Genomic DNA, 16,765 nt, shown 5'->3' with positions numbered 1-16,765 from the left:
TAAATATTATAGATTAGTGATTACTCACTGGCCGGTTTTTCGCATAAATATTGATATTATATAAATATATCTTATAATATCTATGGTTTTTCGGCGGTACAATATATTTACAATAATACCACAGAATAGATTAAATCTATTCTGTGCTAATACTACTAGCGATTTCAACGTTACACGACATTACTATTTACTAATCTGGGCAGCCGTGTTATTGGGTGGAGATTTGTGGTTAGTAATTAGTAATTTAACACCATCCATTACAGTGACCCACTTGTAAACTTCTGTACAGCAGAGCGACACCCACTTGCTCACCTTTTTTAACACTGAAAATAAAAAATTTCAAATTTGATTAAAAATTTTTGGATATTATAATATTCAAAATAGAAAATTTGTAAATCTAATTATAAGAACAATTTTGATGGTTAAAACATTTATCAAGTAGTCAGGTAGTTAATTTTTTAGATTTTTTCAAAATATCAATTTTTTTGATTAAAAGAATTTGGAACGTACCTAATATGTAATAACCTTTTTTCCAAATATTTTTTTTTTATATTTGCTGACATGAGTAAATTTCTTAAATTATTTACTAATCATATAATTTTAACAATTTTTGTCTTACGTTTAAGTATCATCATTTTTTTTTCGCAAGTTTTTCTGTTACATATTGTATGTTAAATCTCGAAGACGCTACTACAGAAACTACCTACTTACGTTGAACCTTGTTTAAAATTTTCAATAAAAGTTGAACATTTTAAAAATTTTTAACTACAAAATAATTATTAAATTTTGTCAAAATTCGATCTTTAAATAGTTATAAAAAAAATCTGGTGCCTACTGCCAGGTGTGTAAAATAAATAAAATTATAGAGTACTTCCTATATAGACTTTCTGTTATAAAGTATAATAAATACGTCATCAAATTATTTATAAATTATTATTATATGTATAATTAGTATAATATGTATAATGTATAATTAGTTATAAAAGGTGATGACAGCGTAGTGATCGCCGTGAAGGACACGTTTAACACTAATACAATAATTATTTAAACGACGTAGCACGTTCGTTGTCGTCTTGAGTCGTGGTTAAGAAAGATAGGTAAATAATTAATAACACTTTTTAGACTTTTTAAATATGACAATTACATAACACTTTATTATTACAAGTTTTAATTACAAAATAACTATAAGCACTGTCGTAAGCTTGATAGACCTACGACGAGGGCTGACTATCTTCAATACTATGTATAATTTATTATTTTACTTATTTTATTTAAAATAATATAATGGCTTTTGGGTTTACTACAACAGCACAAAAATAAAAAATAAATTTAAAATAAAAAAAAACACATAGTAAAATCAATACATTCATCGTTGCACTCAGAATCTAAAATAAATGGACAATTCACGTTATTTCAAAAATTGTTTAGATATTTAGGGCATATAAATGCATTTTTTTTTGTAACTTTTAAGGCATATTTTGCCAATTTGGAATGCATGCTTATTTAGGCATTTTTTAGGGCATGAACGTACGGGCTTTGCTTATATTTTATAAGTACGTTGGTTTTTTACAACAGAGTGCAGAGTTGACCATCAGCATTTCCGTTCAATCACGTTGGACGCACTGTAGTTTTATTTATCCATAATATCCCGAATCCCTATCCCTTCCGCTCCACAAACAGTATCCACCACATTACCAAATCCCATATGGCTTTTTGTGACGCTCCGAGTGTTTGTTGTTTGATCGAAACACAACTTCATCAAACGCTTTCCACTTGAGCATTCAATAGTTTATAGTGTTTATACGTTACATCATAATTTAATATTTAACTGATTTGAGTGACACACAAAATACAATTTTCAGCTTGTATCATATCAATATTTAATTCGTCAGTTGTCCTTATTTAATTATTTTCGTTTTTCTCGACTGTATTTTCACCCGCTTGTTCACGCTTCACGTCAATACAAGATGCCTATGATAAAGCTGCAGAGTTCGGATGGAGAAGTGTTTCAAGTCGACTTTGAGATCGCCAAGGCTTCGGTGACAATTAAAACTATGGTGGAAGACTTGGGCTTGGAAGAGGAAGACGAAGAGATCGTCCCGTTGCCCAATGTGAACGCTGGTATATTGAAGAAAGTCATCCAGTGGGCAACCTACCACAAGGACGACCCACCACCGGCCGAAGACGACGAAGGACGTGAAAAGCGCACCGACGATATATCCAGTTGGGACGCAGATTTCTTGAAGGTGGATCAGGGTACGCTGTTTGAACTCATATTGGCCGCCAACTATTTGGATATCAAAGGCTTGTTAGATGTAACTTGCAAGACAGTCGCTAATATGATCAAGGGTAAGACACCTGAGGAAATAAGGAAAACCTTCAACATCAAAAATGATTTCACGGCTGCAGAGGAGGATCAAGTACGTAAAGAGAATGAATGGTGTGAGGAAAAGTAATTAATTTTTATCTACAAGTGTATTTTTTTTGTCAACGACATATATTTAATTTTTCATTTAATAATAAACCTTTATTTTATATTTGTTTACTTTTTGTAATAGGAATTGTATTTTAGTTTATATCTTAATATAAGGAAAATTTGGATTTAAACATTTGTTGTACATTTTACCTGTTTAACTGTACTTGGCCTTATTATATTAAGTAGATTAACCTACGCATACATTTCAAATTTGATTTGTGTGAGTATTGATTAATTTATAACTAAAATGCCTAAACTTTTACTGTAAGTTCCAATATAATATTGTGTTTATTTTACTAAAAGTGTATATTATTTTCTTGATAAAATTAAATTGAATCTACCCAATACAGTTTTCTTTTATTTAATTTAAATTCATCTCTTTTTTTTTAAAGTATAATTTGAGACGCTTAAGTCTATTGACTAAAAAATTGAAACATTGTGTGATAGAATTTTTATAAATCACCAGTTGATGTCAGTTTTCTGTTAAGTTAGAGTTTACAGAATTAGTAATATTAAAATTGTCTAAAAAAAAAAATAATAAACTAATAAAATAGCATATTTTGTGTTCCATCTTGATGTCTAGATTAATATTATTTATTTGGTCAGCAGTACAGCTTAAGGGAAATATTTTCTTTTTATCAACAGTCGTGGCTGTGTATTAAATAGTATGTTTTTATATTTTGTACAATTGTCTATTGTAAATGTTGTAAAAAAATGTGAATTTTATTACAATGAAACTTACTGTCACTATAGTCGGGAAAATGAAAAGTAGCTGCTGATGCGCACACTTGATGATGAATTTCTGTGATGGTTTCGCAGAGCGCGCATTTTGAAATATTATGTATTATATATAGAATGATGTATATGATTTTTAGTATCTCTGCTTTCCGAAGAAAAAAAAACGTTGCTAACATATCATTCTCCCGACTATAATGTTGGCCAGTAGTTTATTGATATATTTATAAACAAATATTGTATCGACTTTCAAACATAAACTTGGGTAGGTAGTTCATGAATGATGGTATCAACTTCAAAATCATTATCCCATAAATAATCATCTACCAATAATGTTTCAAAAGTTCTATTAAATAGAATCATTTCTATTTAATAAAGGTGTAAATTAAAAATTTTATAAGCTTCTTTAGACATACCTAGTTTATTTTAGAAATTCAGTAAGAATAAAATCAAATTTAGTACATTTCTGTGTTAGAAGGAATTAAAACTAATTGTATTTATTCTAATTAAATCTGATCAACGGTCAACAATCTATTATTTATTCCAATCAGAACTAAATAACTTAGATAATCCTAATTTATTAAAAATTTATAACTATAAAGTTTTTTAAAAATGCACAGCAGTTTCACTAATTATAACTTGCAATAATCCAGGATTACAGTTTTTGTTTTGTTTTACTTATGAATAAGGAGCATGTATAAACTAAATAAAAAGTATTGAGTATATATAATTAAAGAGCAGTATAAAAAAGGAATTATTTTCCATCTGTACAACTAGGATGAAGATTTAAAAAAAAAACCTCGGGAGACAAGAGGTGTTCTTTTTCTTTATTAGTTACAAAGCTGTATATTGAAATATACTGGCAAGAGGATTCTGCTAGCAATGTTCAATTAATTTTGATAGCGTTGTGGCATTTTTACTTAGTCTCATACAATACGTCTATAAATATGTTAGTTATTGGAACAGTTCCAAAGACGTTAAGATTTTGGAAATACCTGTGAAAGTTAAGAACATTTCCAAAAATGTACAAATATTTGGAACAATTCCAAGCGGCAATCGAAAAAAATACATCACTCGGATAAAATGAACATAGAAGAGGATCAAAGGTTTATGTCGATAAAAATTCCCTGAAATACATTTTACGTGTGTACATTTAATGGGATTTATTGCATTACACTTTGATACATTTTTTTTTAAATTTTATTTTAACTCTAAACAATAATTATACATAACTGGATAATCGAGTCATATATATATATATATTTATATATATTTAATTCTAATCTATATTTTCATACAATCTTAATAACCTGATATAAAGCAATCACGCCTAATTAAATCATATGTAACATAATATTAGATATATATCATATCTAAATATTACAATATTCATTAAATTGAAATGTGTATACACGATGTTAATTGTATAATTTATTACAATGGGATTGCAATACTAATTAAAACAATAAAAGTTGTAATGTTCACAGTTTTTAAGACTAGGTTAAATTAATAAATAATATACATCATAACAAAATAATAATAAATAAATATAAATAATAATACAATAAAATAAATAAATAAATAAAGTAACAAAAGATATAAAAAATTTAAATGAATTAACAATAAAAATAATACTTTTTATTTATTTATTTAAATAAAATAACAATAAAAAGAACAATAAGTTGGTAGAAGATTTAAATATTAACAATTAAACCTTATGTTATGTTTAAATATATTATTCCCTTCTCGCTAATGGTCATTAAAATTTAAATATTATATTGAGATTATTATTGATTTAATTTGAGGTGATGACAAACGGTGTACACTGTCTAGATGTGAATAAAAAAAAAAATGAAAAAAAAAAACAATAGTAATAATATAAAATATAGTGGACAAAATAGTATTTAAAAGCAATTTATTATTTCACATTAAACCTAATTAGGCCTATATAATATTATATTTAATTATCATTATTTAAATTGGTAATTACTAATTACCTACTCCTCTAGACTAGGATGTATAGTATAATATTTACAAGTTTTAATAACATATTATGATGCAGGAATTTTAAAATTAAAATGTATTTACAAATTTTGTTGGCCACAATATTGTAATAGATATATAGATATATATATATATATTTTTTGATTGTCGACATTAAAAAAAAATTATAAGTTAGTTGGCATAAGAAATTTGTAAATTTAAGTCATATTTTTAACATTGATAAGGCTTATTTTGAAAAAAAAAATTTTCATTCTATTCATATTATATATCATTAACGAGGTGCAAATAAAGTGAAAATTTAAGTCCTAAAAGTTGACAGTGATCAAAATATTGATGAAAATTATGGTTTTTTTTTTGTTGTTTTAACACATCGAAATTATCAGTCTTGTTATAAATACAATTGTATGACTTCAATAGAGAGCCAAAAAGCGGATACTTAATATCAAAACCACTATGATGTATTTCCAATTTGTAATGGTACATGTTAATTAAGAAACCACAATCATTGGATTAATATACATAATTTACCGACTAGACATGATGTTGATTCAGTCAAAATGCATTTGAAGATACTGATAAACAAATTGAAGTAAGTAGCTAACAGAACTTATATATTTAATTGCAAATTGAAAAAAAAATTTTATTCATATAAAATTGCTAACCATTTATCTACTTTAGAAATTTAGCTTCAATTGGTTTCAGTGAAATTAAAACTAAACGGACAATATTTACAACTGAAAATATCTGCAAGGTTGTCAATTTACAACATATAATATGATTTTCATTAAATTCAAGCTACAAAATATACCAATGTTCGAGAATCATATTTAACACAAAAACTTCCCTCTCTTTTTCAAAATCAAAGAATCGTCAATATTTCTTCTTGATTATTCAATAATTAATATAAAATGATGAAATCTATATAATATTATAATCAATGAATTACCTTAGTTTTTGTTATTTTTTAAACATTTTAGAATTGAAAAAGTAACAAGAAATATCATTTATTGCATAAACGACAATAACTTTAAATAAAAAATTCAAACAGTAAAATATAATATTATCTTACACATACTTAAGATATTGCATGCAAATAATTTTTCTTTTGTTTAAGTTTTAAATTTGAAAAATGTAATTTAAATTGATGCATGGAAATATACAGTCATTAACAACCTGTAACAGATTCACAATACTTGACTAAAATTATTTACTGGCACGAATAAACAAAAATAATAAAATAAATATGTACAATAGAAAATACAATACATGATTGTAGATTGAAATTATAGATTTTATGGCACCAAATATTAGAAATAATTTCATATGTCATGAACTCCTTTAATAAGTATGGTCTTATGCACAAAAATGTATGTATTAGAAAAAATTGTACTAAAAAATTATAAAATGTATAAAAAATAGTATTTTATAACATTGATCTATACTATCCATTCTCAATACAATAACAAGAAATAATGAAACACCACAGTCTTATATAGTAGTGTTACACTAACCTTAGCAAATAAAACTTGGGTAAAAAGTCGACAAAAACTGGGAACTGGGGAAGGTTATGGATAAAGCAGAACATTTAAATTAATTCAAAGAGAAGTATTGAGATTCATCAAAGAGATTTTTTTAACCTAATACCTTATTATGTAACTAATTTCCGTTGGTGTTTGTAGTAGATGATAGTGGATCAGTTTCTTCTTGAATGAACATTTTTCCTGGTTTTTTCAATTTTTTTAACAGATCATGTGTGGATTTATGGGTAGAGCGTAACGACAATGCCCACTCTTTTAAACCAATTTCATCCTATAATTTAAATTAACAATAACAATATAAACAAAATAAGGGGGCACAAATGTTAACAATATAAAATGTTAGTCATTCTTAATAAAATGAACTAAGACTTACACTGTTGGTAAGAACTAGTTTGCCATCTTTTCCATCTTTCATACGTAATACAATGCATTGCTCATTTTTAACTATTACTAACTCAGGACTGACTTCTAATACTTGGTCTAAAGTGATAACTTCAGTTTTTACTGATCCTGAATCTGAATGCAACTCCAACCGGTTAGGGTACAGTTTAGCATACCTTGTTTGCCATGCAGATGCAAATGGTCCACCTAATTTTTTAATATATCCATGAAGAATGCAGTCGGATTCTAAAGAAATCAAATTAAGATTTCATTAATAAAATTTGTTGTTTTTTTTTTTTTTAATATATATAAACATACCTTCTTCATTGTGCTCATTGAATTTTTTTTGCCTAGACTTTCTTTTTTGATCAGCTTTATCAGCCTCAGAATTTACTGTTTCAAATACTGTTTCAGCAACTTCATTTTGCCATCTTTCAGATATAGTTATAGAAAAGTTCTTATATAGTTCTTGATCAGCATCAGTTAACTATTATTTACAAATATTCAAAATCAGTTATTATCCATACAACTTGTCACTCATAAAAATAAGAATAATTTAAATTTACTTTGATGCCTTTTGTATCTTCTTCATCAAATGAACCAATATCAAATGCATCGGCAGCATTAACTTCTCCTCTAGGAGGTATAAGAGGCGGTGTATATTTTTGCATGTATACTTGTTGCCAATCAAGTCCCGCAAAAAAAGGATGTTCTTTCAATTCATCTGACCTAAAAAAATATTAAAAAATATAATTAATAAAAAAATTATATTGACAGTTAAAAATGTTGACAATTATTTTACCCCCTTCCTCGACACCCAATTCTTTCATTTATATCACGTTGTAAAAGTCCTTCTAAAAGATCTTTTAAACTTTTTGAAAAAGAATCTGGAAGTTCTACATTCTGCAACATAAACTGTTTTTGTTAATTTGAATTAACAAAATTAACAAATACATATTTTATTATATTATAAATAATAGTTAATTAACTTAATTATTTAAGTGTTGATAAATATATAAATGCATTAAAGTCATGCTTGAAATTATTTAAATTTAAAAATAATGAATAGTTGTAATATTATTTACTTATGGGCTTACTACTATAAACTATAAGTAAAAAATATAATAGCTTATTTTATGAAATATTAAAAAGCTAAATAATTGATAAATGTACCATTGTTAGAGTCATTCGATCAATCTCGTGTTTGTCCTTGGTTTTATGTTGTCTAAATGGACTGTGACCCTTAAGTAGTTTGTATAACATACAACCAAAAGAAAACCAATCTGCACTTGAATCATAAGCTGTTCCCTTTGATAACACTTCTGGTGCCATATAACCATGCGTACCCCTAATTATAAAACATATATTACAATTTTAATACTCAACACATTCTTTTTTATTTAACTTACACGCTAGCATGTGGTTTCTTTTTAGAAAAATCGCACGCTAAACCTAAATCTGATATTCGTACATGTCCATACTCATCTAATAGTATGTTGGCAGGTTTTAAGTCCCTGTAGACAATAAATCGTCGGTGCATATGCTCTAAGCCTAATTATAAAATAATATATGTTAATAAATAATATGTATAACATAGTTTTTAAACATAAAATACTAATTTGCTCGGTCAATCTTTTAAAAATATAATTTTGAGTATTTAAATATTTCTTACTATTGAAAAAACCACAAAACCCTGACTGAGAAAATTAGTTTTAAATGATATATTTTTAATAAATTCTAATTCTAATTACCTAAAATTACTTCAGCAGCATAGAACTTCATATCAAGTTCATTAAATACCCCATGCTGTGCTAAATGATAATGTAAATCACCACCATGCATTAGGTCTAATATGAAACAAAGCTTATCAGGTGTATGAAATGCATACGTCATACAGACAATAAAAGGACAGTCCACCTATAAACCAAGTTAAATAATGAATGATTAAAGAATTGCAAGTTTAAATATAATATATGCTTTATTAGATTGATATGGTCATATTTACCCCTGTACTGACTAGAGACAACATAATACGTTCATTTAAGGCAAGTGTTTCACCTTGTTTCATTTTTATTCGTTTTTTATCAAGACATTTCATCGCATACATCTTGCCAGTATCAGCTTTTCGACAACCATAAACTTCCCCAAAACCACCTCTACCAATTATACGGTGAACGCTAAAATCGTTCATGGTCAACTACAATAAAAAAATACAATTATTTAATGCTTCAATTATGTATGTGATACATAATATTATATATTATATTAAATTACTTACCGAAATATTAAGTTCTAAATTTTTCCATTGACAAAATCTAGTATATTTATCACTAATAAAAAATATTTTACAATTAGTATTATTAATTTAAATGTAACTATAATGTTAAAATAGATTTTCAAAATGCTCATACCTTTCTAGAAATTTTTTAAAAGGTTCTTCCCGAAGATGATTGAATATTACTTTAATATAAGGCTAAAAATAAAAATAATATTATTACGTAAAAAACATTTTTTGCGTACAGTTTTTCTTACTTCAAATAAATTAACAGGCACTTCATTTTTCATCAAATATTTTTGAACATGAGCGACTGCATCTTTGGGATAATTCTAAATGATAATTAAAATCAATAATGTAAATTAATGAAATTATGATTATGAACCATTACATTTAAACAGAGAAACAACTTAAAAAAGTATAATAGTTTAAAAAATGTATGTGATGAATATTATTAGGTTAGGATATATTTATTGAGAACTGAGAGGGAGGAAAAAATAATTGGCATTTAAATGATTTAAAAGGCTGATCAACGATATAATTAGTACAACAAATTAATTTGCTCTTTGATTAAGAGCATTGGAGAGAAGGTTAGACCCAGATGTTTAAGTATAAAAACTGTGTTATTATAGCTATAAAATATTAAAATTGTTAAAATAGTCTCTAAATTGACTATAAAATCATTTTTACTTACATGAGTATGTGATAAAAGTTCTTTCATAATATAATTATCATAAATATCCCTGGCTAATTTTCTTCTTTCGTCAACTGATTCTAATTTTTCATACCTTTTGATCTGAAAAAAAATATATATAACTGAACTCTTAGAATATCAAACATGTGTTTTTACTATAAATTATGAAGACAAGAAACAATACTTTAAAGGTTATAAATATCTTATATACTATTGATTTATAGATAAAATTGAACATTTAATTTTGAAAACAATGTATAAATCAGACAGCAATTTTTTTGTTTGAAAATGTTATTATAACATTAATATAATAATATTTTGTAAACAATGTATAAATATGTATATACTTGAATAATTATCATATAATAGATACTACTTAATATATTATATTACAAAAACAATTAACCTATTTTATACCTATACCATAAAAATGTACACAATAACAAGATGTTATTTATTATTTTATAAATATGTTTATTAAATATATAATTTCCACAGTATGCATTAACTATCTAATTTATAATTCCATTCCTTTATTAATTACTCTAAAATATTATTTATTATTAAAACATATATAATGCATTTCAAATTAGTATTTAGTACGACCACAGATATAACGAACAATGTATGTATATAAAAAAAATCTCAATAGAGATGCAAGAGTCAAGTTGTTGAGAATTTATATGGATAGCCCGCCATAGGCGTGTTTACAGTGTAATGAGGTCACTTATTAAAGTTACAAGGAAAGATGATGACTGGGGCTGTTTTGTAACAGTTCCACTTGACCATAAGCTCACCCTATTTTCATGATGAAAAAACTTTAGTCCTCAGGCCTTCTACCATTTTCTTTTATGCAGTCATATACCATCACAAGTAATGGTTGCTTTTAATAGTGGCAAAATTTTGTATCCAGCAAATGAAAGTATATATGCACTAAAAAATAATTTAGGCTGGCATATATATTTGGATTTTAACGTTTTTTTTTTGTTTTGTTAATTTAGCTTAATAATTTATTCATACATTACTGACACATATCATACTCAATTATAATTTTTACCTAATTCATAATAATGATAATTTAATGTATTTACAGCAAATTAACAAGCATCAATATCATTATTATATATAGTTGGAATATCTTACAAAATAAAAAAAGGAAAAAGATTTTAAGTCTTTAAATGTTAACCAATTCAAAAACTTATTTTAAAAGTAGATATTACATTTTTTTACATAGGTAACTAAGGTTTGATTTATATAAGACTAGTAAAAAAAATAACTTGTAATGTAAAGAAAGAATGCAAAGAGCCATTTTACAATTAAATAAAGCAAATCCACGTCAAAAATAATAACTATTATTACAAACAAAATACTCAAACCAATTAATTATGAGTTAAAAAATTTTACAATAATATATTATTTTGACTAATCATCTTCAGAAAAACATACTTATGTAAAATTTTCTTGTATTGTTGAGAATTGTACATCAAAAATGACCTTTCAACATTAACCCATGTAATCACCATGTGATAATGACAAATGTGGGTAGTTTCTATAGTAAATAATTCTAATTTGTTTTAAATACATCATCGACTATGCAAAATTTTTCATAATCTCTTATCGTAAATAGTAATTATCTCCAAAATATGTTAATTTAATACAAAAATAGAAAATAACCTTTATTCCACTTGAATAGAAATTAGATAAAATACATTTTTAAACAAGAATGAATTATATATCAGTTTTTTTTTTAAAAGATAGAATTTTTTCTTATCCTAACCATATTGTCACGTTGGTATATGTTTAAAAGAGTTATAAATCTTACCTCATCATAAAAGTTAATTTCAGGTATTTGCTCATCTTCAGGTAGATGTTCACAGAAATCTTTGAATAACAAGTAACCTAAAATATACAAAATCATAATATACATAAACATAATATTTCATAATATGCATATAAGTTTCCTCTGTATTTGTCCCTACTAATATTTTTTAAACAAGATTTCGGCTAAATATAAACTTTAAGCAGAATAATGTCTTGAATAAATTATGTATTGGAGTGGACAAACACTGTGAAAGTGTGAAACACATTGTAAATAATTATAAATTACCTAAAACTTGATTGAAGATTTTATCAAAATTAACTTCTTCTTTTTTTTCCAGGTATTTGTGCATTACACTTCGAACACTAAAACAAGAAAAAATGTTTATTACACAAAATATACTAATTTATTTTAATTGTTATTTATCAACAAAAATCTAGTGCCTGTTTATTCTCATATGTAATAAAATTAAAATTGATTTTTATATTTAATAGAAATTATTAATTGTTACAAAGATAAAAAAATAATTTCAACAAGTTATGGTTAAGTGGACGTAGGTAATACTTATTTTGAATACAGCAAGTTTGTATTCAGCAGAACCAATTTTGTGTAGTTAGCTTAATATTAGAGGGAGTTGACATATTATCAAACTTGGAGGTGAGAATATTATCTGTGCATTTCCATTTTTAACAGTTCTGAGCATTTTTTAGTTGCAAGAATTTTCATACTCAGTCATAACTCACTTACAAATTGAAATTATATTGTGAAAACCTATGTATGAAAACGAATAATTTTCAAAAAAATGTAAATTCATTTCATAACACATCATGGTGAATAAAAATATCTAAAATTACAAAAATATTATACCTAGTATTTTTTTTTATTTTAATAAAAATTATAAAATGTAAGAATCATCTGCATTTCATAACTTTACTATTGAAATGAAATCGGCTATGTTCTAAATTTCTATAGGACACATTTTAAGATTTACACAAATATACTCTGCTCTGTGCAAAATAATAAATAAATATTGTCCATTTATTAATTTATCTGTTTACTTTAAAAATAAATAAAAAACCTTTTAAGTAAATCATTTTTTTTAGTTTAATTTTAATTTTAATAAAAATGATAAAATGTAAGAATCATCTGCATTTCATAACTTTGCTATTGAAATGAAATCGGCTATGTTCTAAATTTCTATAGGACACATTTTAAGCATTACACAAATATACTCTGCTCTGTGCAAAATAATTAATGAATAATGTCCATTTATTAATTTATCTGTTTACTTTAAAAATAAAAAAAACCATGAAAGCAAATAATTAGGTACCTACCTAAATTTGTTATTTTAATTTAAAATGTTTAAACAACAGTTAAATATAAAATAGATATTTAAATAGTGGATAGGGAGAAGTTTTTATTATTGATTTTGAATGAAGATTCTAACATGTGACTATGTGACTGTCAGACTGATCATATATTTAAAATTCCAGTAATGAAAATATTAAATTTGTCTTTACCTATATGAGTTTAAAAAAAATAGACAAAGATTATTTTTCAATGTATAGCTTTGAGTTTAAACCTTAATATATTGTAATTTTATTTGTTTTTTAACACTTATCATAACTATTTCATAATTTCAAAAGGCAAAAAATTGTTTAATTACATAAACGGTGAATTTAAACAATAATAAATGCATGTAACTTGTCTTATAATGATTATAACAATTACAAAACATTTTTAACATGCTATAGGTACTTACTATATTATGTTAGTAGTATAATGAAAGAATAAATCATAACTATATATAATTAAAAGGAATAAAATAATTTACAACTATAAACTACAGAATATATTTTGTTCTATTTGAAATTTACAATATTTCTTGATAGAATTATTATTAAAACGCAAATATTTTTTAACAATAGTGAAGAAATAAATATTCATAAAAAATTAAGAATACTTATTCATAATCTTTGTGTATTGGTCAACGGAGCAATACATATTTGGCAAATTAAAAGGACGTTACACCCGCATGTATTGTCTGTCTTACAAATGTTAAACATGGCAAAAACTGTTTTGCGCAGGAAAGAACCGAGAAGGCTACTTTAGATAACTAAGAAACAAAATTTTCACCACATAAAAAAGAGAACTTTGGCTGTGAAATATTAATTTTTTTTTAATATCGGAACTACAAAAAAAGTTATTCAAATTTGAAAAACACAAAAATAATACATTTTGAAACAATAAGAACTTCTTTTATATAAGTAAAATAAAAAAATAAAAATGATATTTCACAGACAATGTTTTTATCAACATTGTATATCAATTTGTAGTCGTAACTATCACTACAGCCTGAGTGGTTCTATCCCGTGCAAATCAGTTTTTGCTTTGTTGCAAATTTATGAGATAGAGACAACATATGCGGGTGTAACGTCCTCTTAATGACAATTATGTTTAATAACAAAACAATATTGTTAAGAAATATCATATATATTCATATAAACAGCAATAAAAAAAAGTATAATATTTAAATAGAGCAAATTTAATTTAATGATGTTAGAAATGATTTTGTATGTTATCGGCTAAGCTCTAAAATTCTTTAGGACACAATTTTAACATTTGTACAAACTCTATAAAAACAATAAGTAAATAATGTCCATTTTAAATAATATCTTAATGCTTTAAGGTAGGTAGTAACTTTTATTTAAGAAGACATAAATAGGAGAGTCTATTATAAAGACAACTTTTCAATAAGAAATAATATTATAGGTACACGAATTTGTATCAATAATTTTACTTGGCTTAAAATTATTTGGTGGTCTATTTGCAATTTTTACTTTATAACAGCCTTGATTGAAAGCTTAAACCTACAAGTTTATTTAAATTAAAAAAACCTGTTTAATTGAGATTTTTATCAATACTACTCTGTTCAGCAAGAGAAGCCGGCCAAAATTGGTTCTTCTACAATGTCCATGCGATACCCTGCCAGAGTAACCAGTTTAGATAGCAGGATGACGTGTGGGGATGTGCAGAATTGGTATGCTTTCTCGTTAAACAGAGTATACTAACTAAATATGTTGTAAATGTACAATACAAGGTATCTATTGGCTATTATCATTATTCAAAATAGCAGAAAATTAAGTACAAACAAATTTTGTTTTTTGACCTACAAAACAATTATTTGCCTACCTATCCAATAGGGTAAGCAGATAAAAATCATTCGTTAAACATATTATAACAAATTGCAATGCTTCTATTCTAATAAATTATAAACTCACTAAATACAGTTTTTCTAGTTCTTTTTGCTAAATCCTGATTGTTTTCACTACACCTAAAGGCAGATGTTATTGTTTTGAATAGGGCAAAAATATCTATTTTTCTTCAATTATGAGTGCAGTAAAAGTATTTAAAAGTTTTGTAATTGGTTAGGCGCACAGGTAGAGTATATTATTACCTGGGGTCAGGCAAGACGATTTTCTTGCTGGCTCTGGCCGCCGGCGTGCACTTGCTCTTCTCCATGGCCATCAGGTAGCTGACGTCGGCCAGCACGGCTTCCAAGTCGGCCATCGTGCGCGGAGGGTAGTTCACACGCGATTCGAACACGGACAAGACGGGCGTCCGTGCCAACGAAACTCGACGGTTGACTGGCGATTTGATGGAAATCGCAATATAATACGATACCGCGGGTGAGAGCCGAACGACGTGTCGGACAACCACCACAATCGGCGGCGGCGGCGACGACGACGACGACGACAACGACAACAACCGATTCAACACCACACCAACAACCTAGGCCACGACGGTCGGCAACCTAGACTCGGTGGAAACCATTATCACTTGTCAGTTTTCACGGCAGTCGCGTTCGCAGCAGTCGCGACGGCCGCGATCTCGTAAGACACGTAACAACCGCGGTCACCGTGGTGGCCGTCGTCATCGCAGCCACGGCAGCGGCCGCGGCGTTCGTCGGACATGACGACCACGGCTAATTGGACAACGACGATCCTGCGACGTCGTGATGTAAATTATTGTCGCCACGGTTGGGTTCCCGTCGGGTCGAACGAAATAATCGAAAAAAAACAAAACCGTCCGACCAAAGAGTCCGGGGGAGTGTGGTGTGTGGTGTGTGGTACCTCAGTGGTGGTAGTTTTTTAACTACTAACCGGCCAGGCGCCAGCGGTGGTGGTGGTGGTGGTCGGTCCGTGAAATATTATTTATACATTAGGTATTGCAATTATTATTTATTATTATAGTTTGTGTGTTATGGTGTCGGACGGGTATCAGTCACCTGGGCGACGACAACGGTCGTTTAACCGACGGCGGCACATAAGTGTACGTAACGCGAAACTAGGTCGCCCGCGCGCACATCACATTATTATTATCGTCGCGATATAATAATTATTGTCGTACGACAGGCCGACCACACAAAAGCACACCGACGGTCGACACACACACAAACTTAGTCACACACCCACACACCAACACACAAACTACTCACACCAACGCGCGCGCGCGCGCTCCCGCACACACACACGCCACGGGCCGCAAAACGATGGTGGGGTACGCGGTGGAGAGGGGTGTTCAGCCGTACGAAGTCGTAGTAGTCGTACGTGAATGCGAATGCGGAACGACAAAAATCTCCGTCGGGTCCGTTGCACACTTGCACCGCCGCCGCTCGAGAGCTCGTGGCCGCCTACCGGTGGTGCGCTCCGGCCGATGCCCGCGAGTATCACACACGTCTCGCTGCAGTCGCCGTGTCCCCCCTCACTCCCCTAGCGATATCACGTCCACCGCGCGTAACCAATGCGTGCGTGCTCGCTGATGTCGCGTGACGGCGAGTGCG

At 28.1% G+C, this 16,765-nt stretch overlaps 2 protein-coding genes across 5 annotated transcripts; one reads left to right on the top strand and one right to left on the bottom strand.

Annotated features, from left to right (window-relative positions):
- Positions 1–1,675: 1,675 nt before the first annotated feature.
- LOC132944626 (S-phase kinase-associated protein 1-like) lies at positions 1,676–2,821 on the top strand. Its single transcript, XM_061014078.1, has one exon. It carries the CDS (start codon positions 1,968–1,970, stop codon positions 2,454–2,456), a length of 489 nt encoding a protein of 162 aa, XP_060870061.1. The 5' UTR covers positions 1,676–1,967; the 3' UTR covers positions 2,457–2,821.
- Positions 2,822–4,477: 1,656 nt separating this feature from the next.
- On the bottom strand, positions 4,478–16,660 carry LOC132944621 (G protein-coupled receptor kinase 1). Of its 4 annotated transcripts, none has more exons than XM_061014066.1 (17): positions 15,380–16,659; positions 12,211–12,287; positions 11,926–12,002; positions 10,104–10,205; positions 9,667–9,741; positions 9,546–9,607; positions 9,413–9,464; positions 9,140–9,331; positions 8,886–9,051; positions 8,544–8,685; positions 8,308–8,482; positions 7,937–8,049; positions 7,701–7,863; positions 7,453–7,621; positions 7,127–7,380; positions 6,860–7,024; positions 4,478–5,040 (listed from the first exon to the last, which is right to left on the bottom strand). In XM_061014066.1, exons 1-16 carry the CDS (start codon positions 15,490–15,492, stop codon positions 6,872–6,874), a joined length of 2,085 nt encoding a protein of 694 aa, XP_060870049.1. In that variant the 5' UTR covers positions 15,493–16,659; the 3' UTR covers positions 4,478–5,040; positions 6,860–6,871. The 4 variants fall into 4 exon arrangements, with proteins under 4 accessions (XP_060870049.1, XP_060870050.1, XP_060870048.1 ...); XM_061014067.1 differs by lacking the exon at positions 4,478–5,040 and adding an exon at positions 5,868–6,388 and having other exon boundaries at positions 15,380–16,660; XM_061014065.1 differs by lacking the exon at positions 4,478–5,040 and having other exon boundaries at positions 5,868–7,024; positions 15,380–16,658.
- Between the last annotated feature and the right edge of the window lie 105 nt (positions 16,661–16,765).

This window comes from Metopolophium dirhodum, chromosome 5 (assembly GCF_019925205.1).
Source record: "Metopolophium dirhodum isolate CAU chromosome 5, ASM1992520v1, whole genome shotgun sequence".
Classification (NCBI taxonomy): Eukaryota; Metazoa; Arthropoda; class Insecta; order Hemiptera; family Aphididae; genus Metopolophium; species Metopolophium dirhodum.
This window is presented reverse-complemented; position numbering and strand designations above follow the sequence as displayed.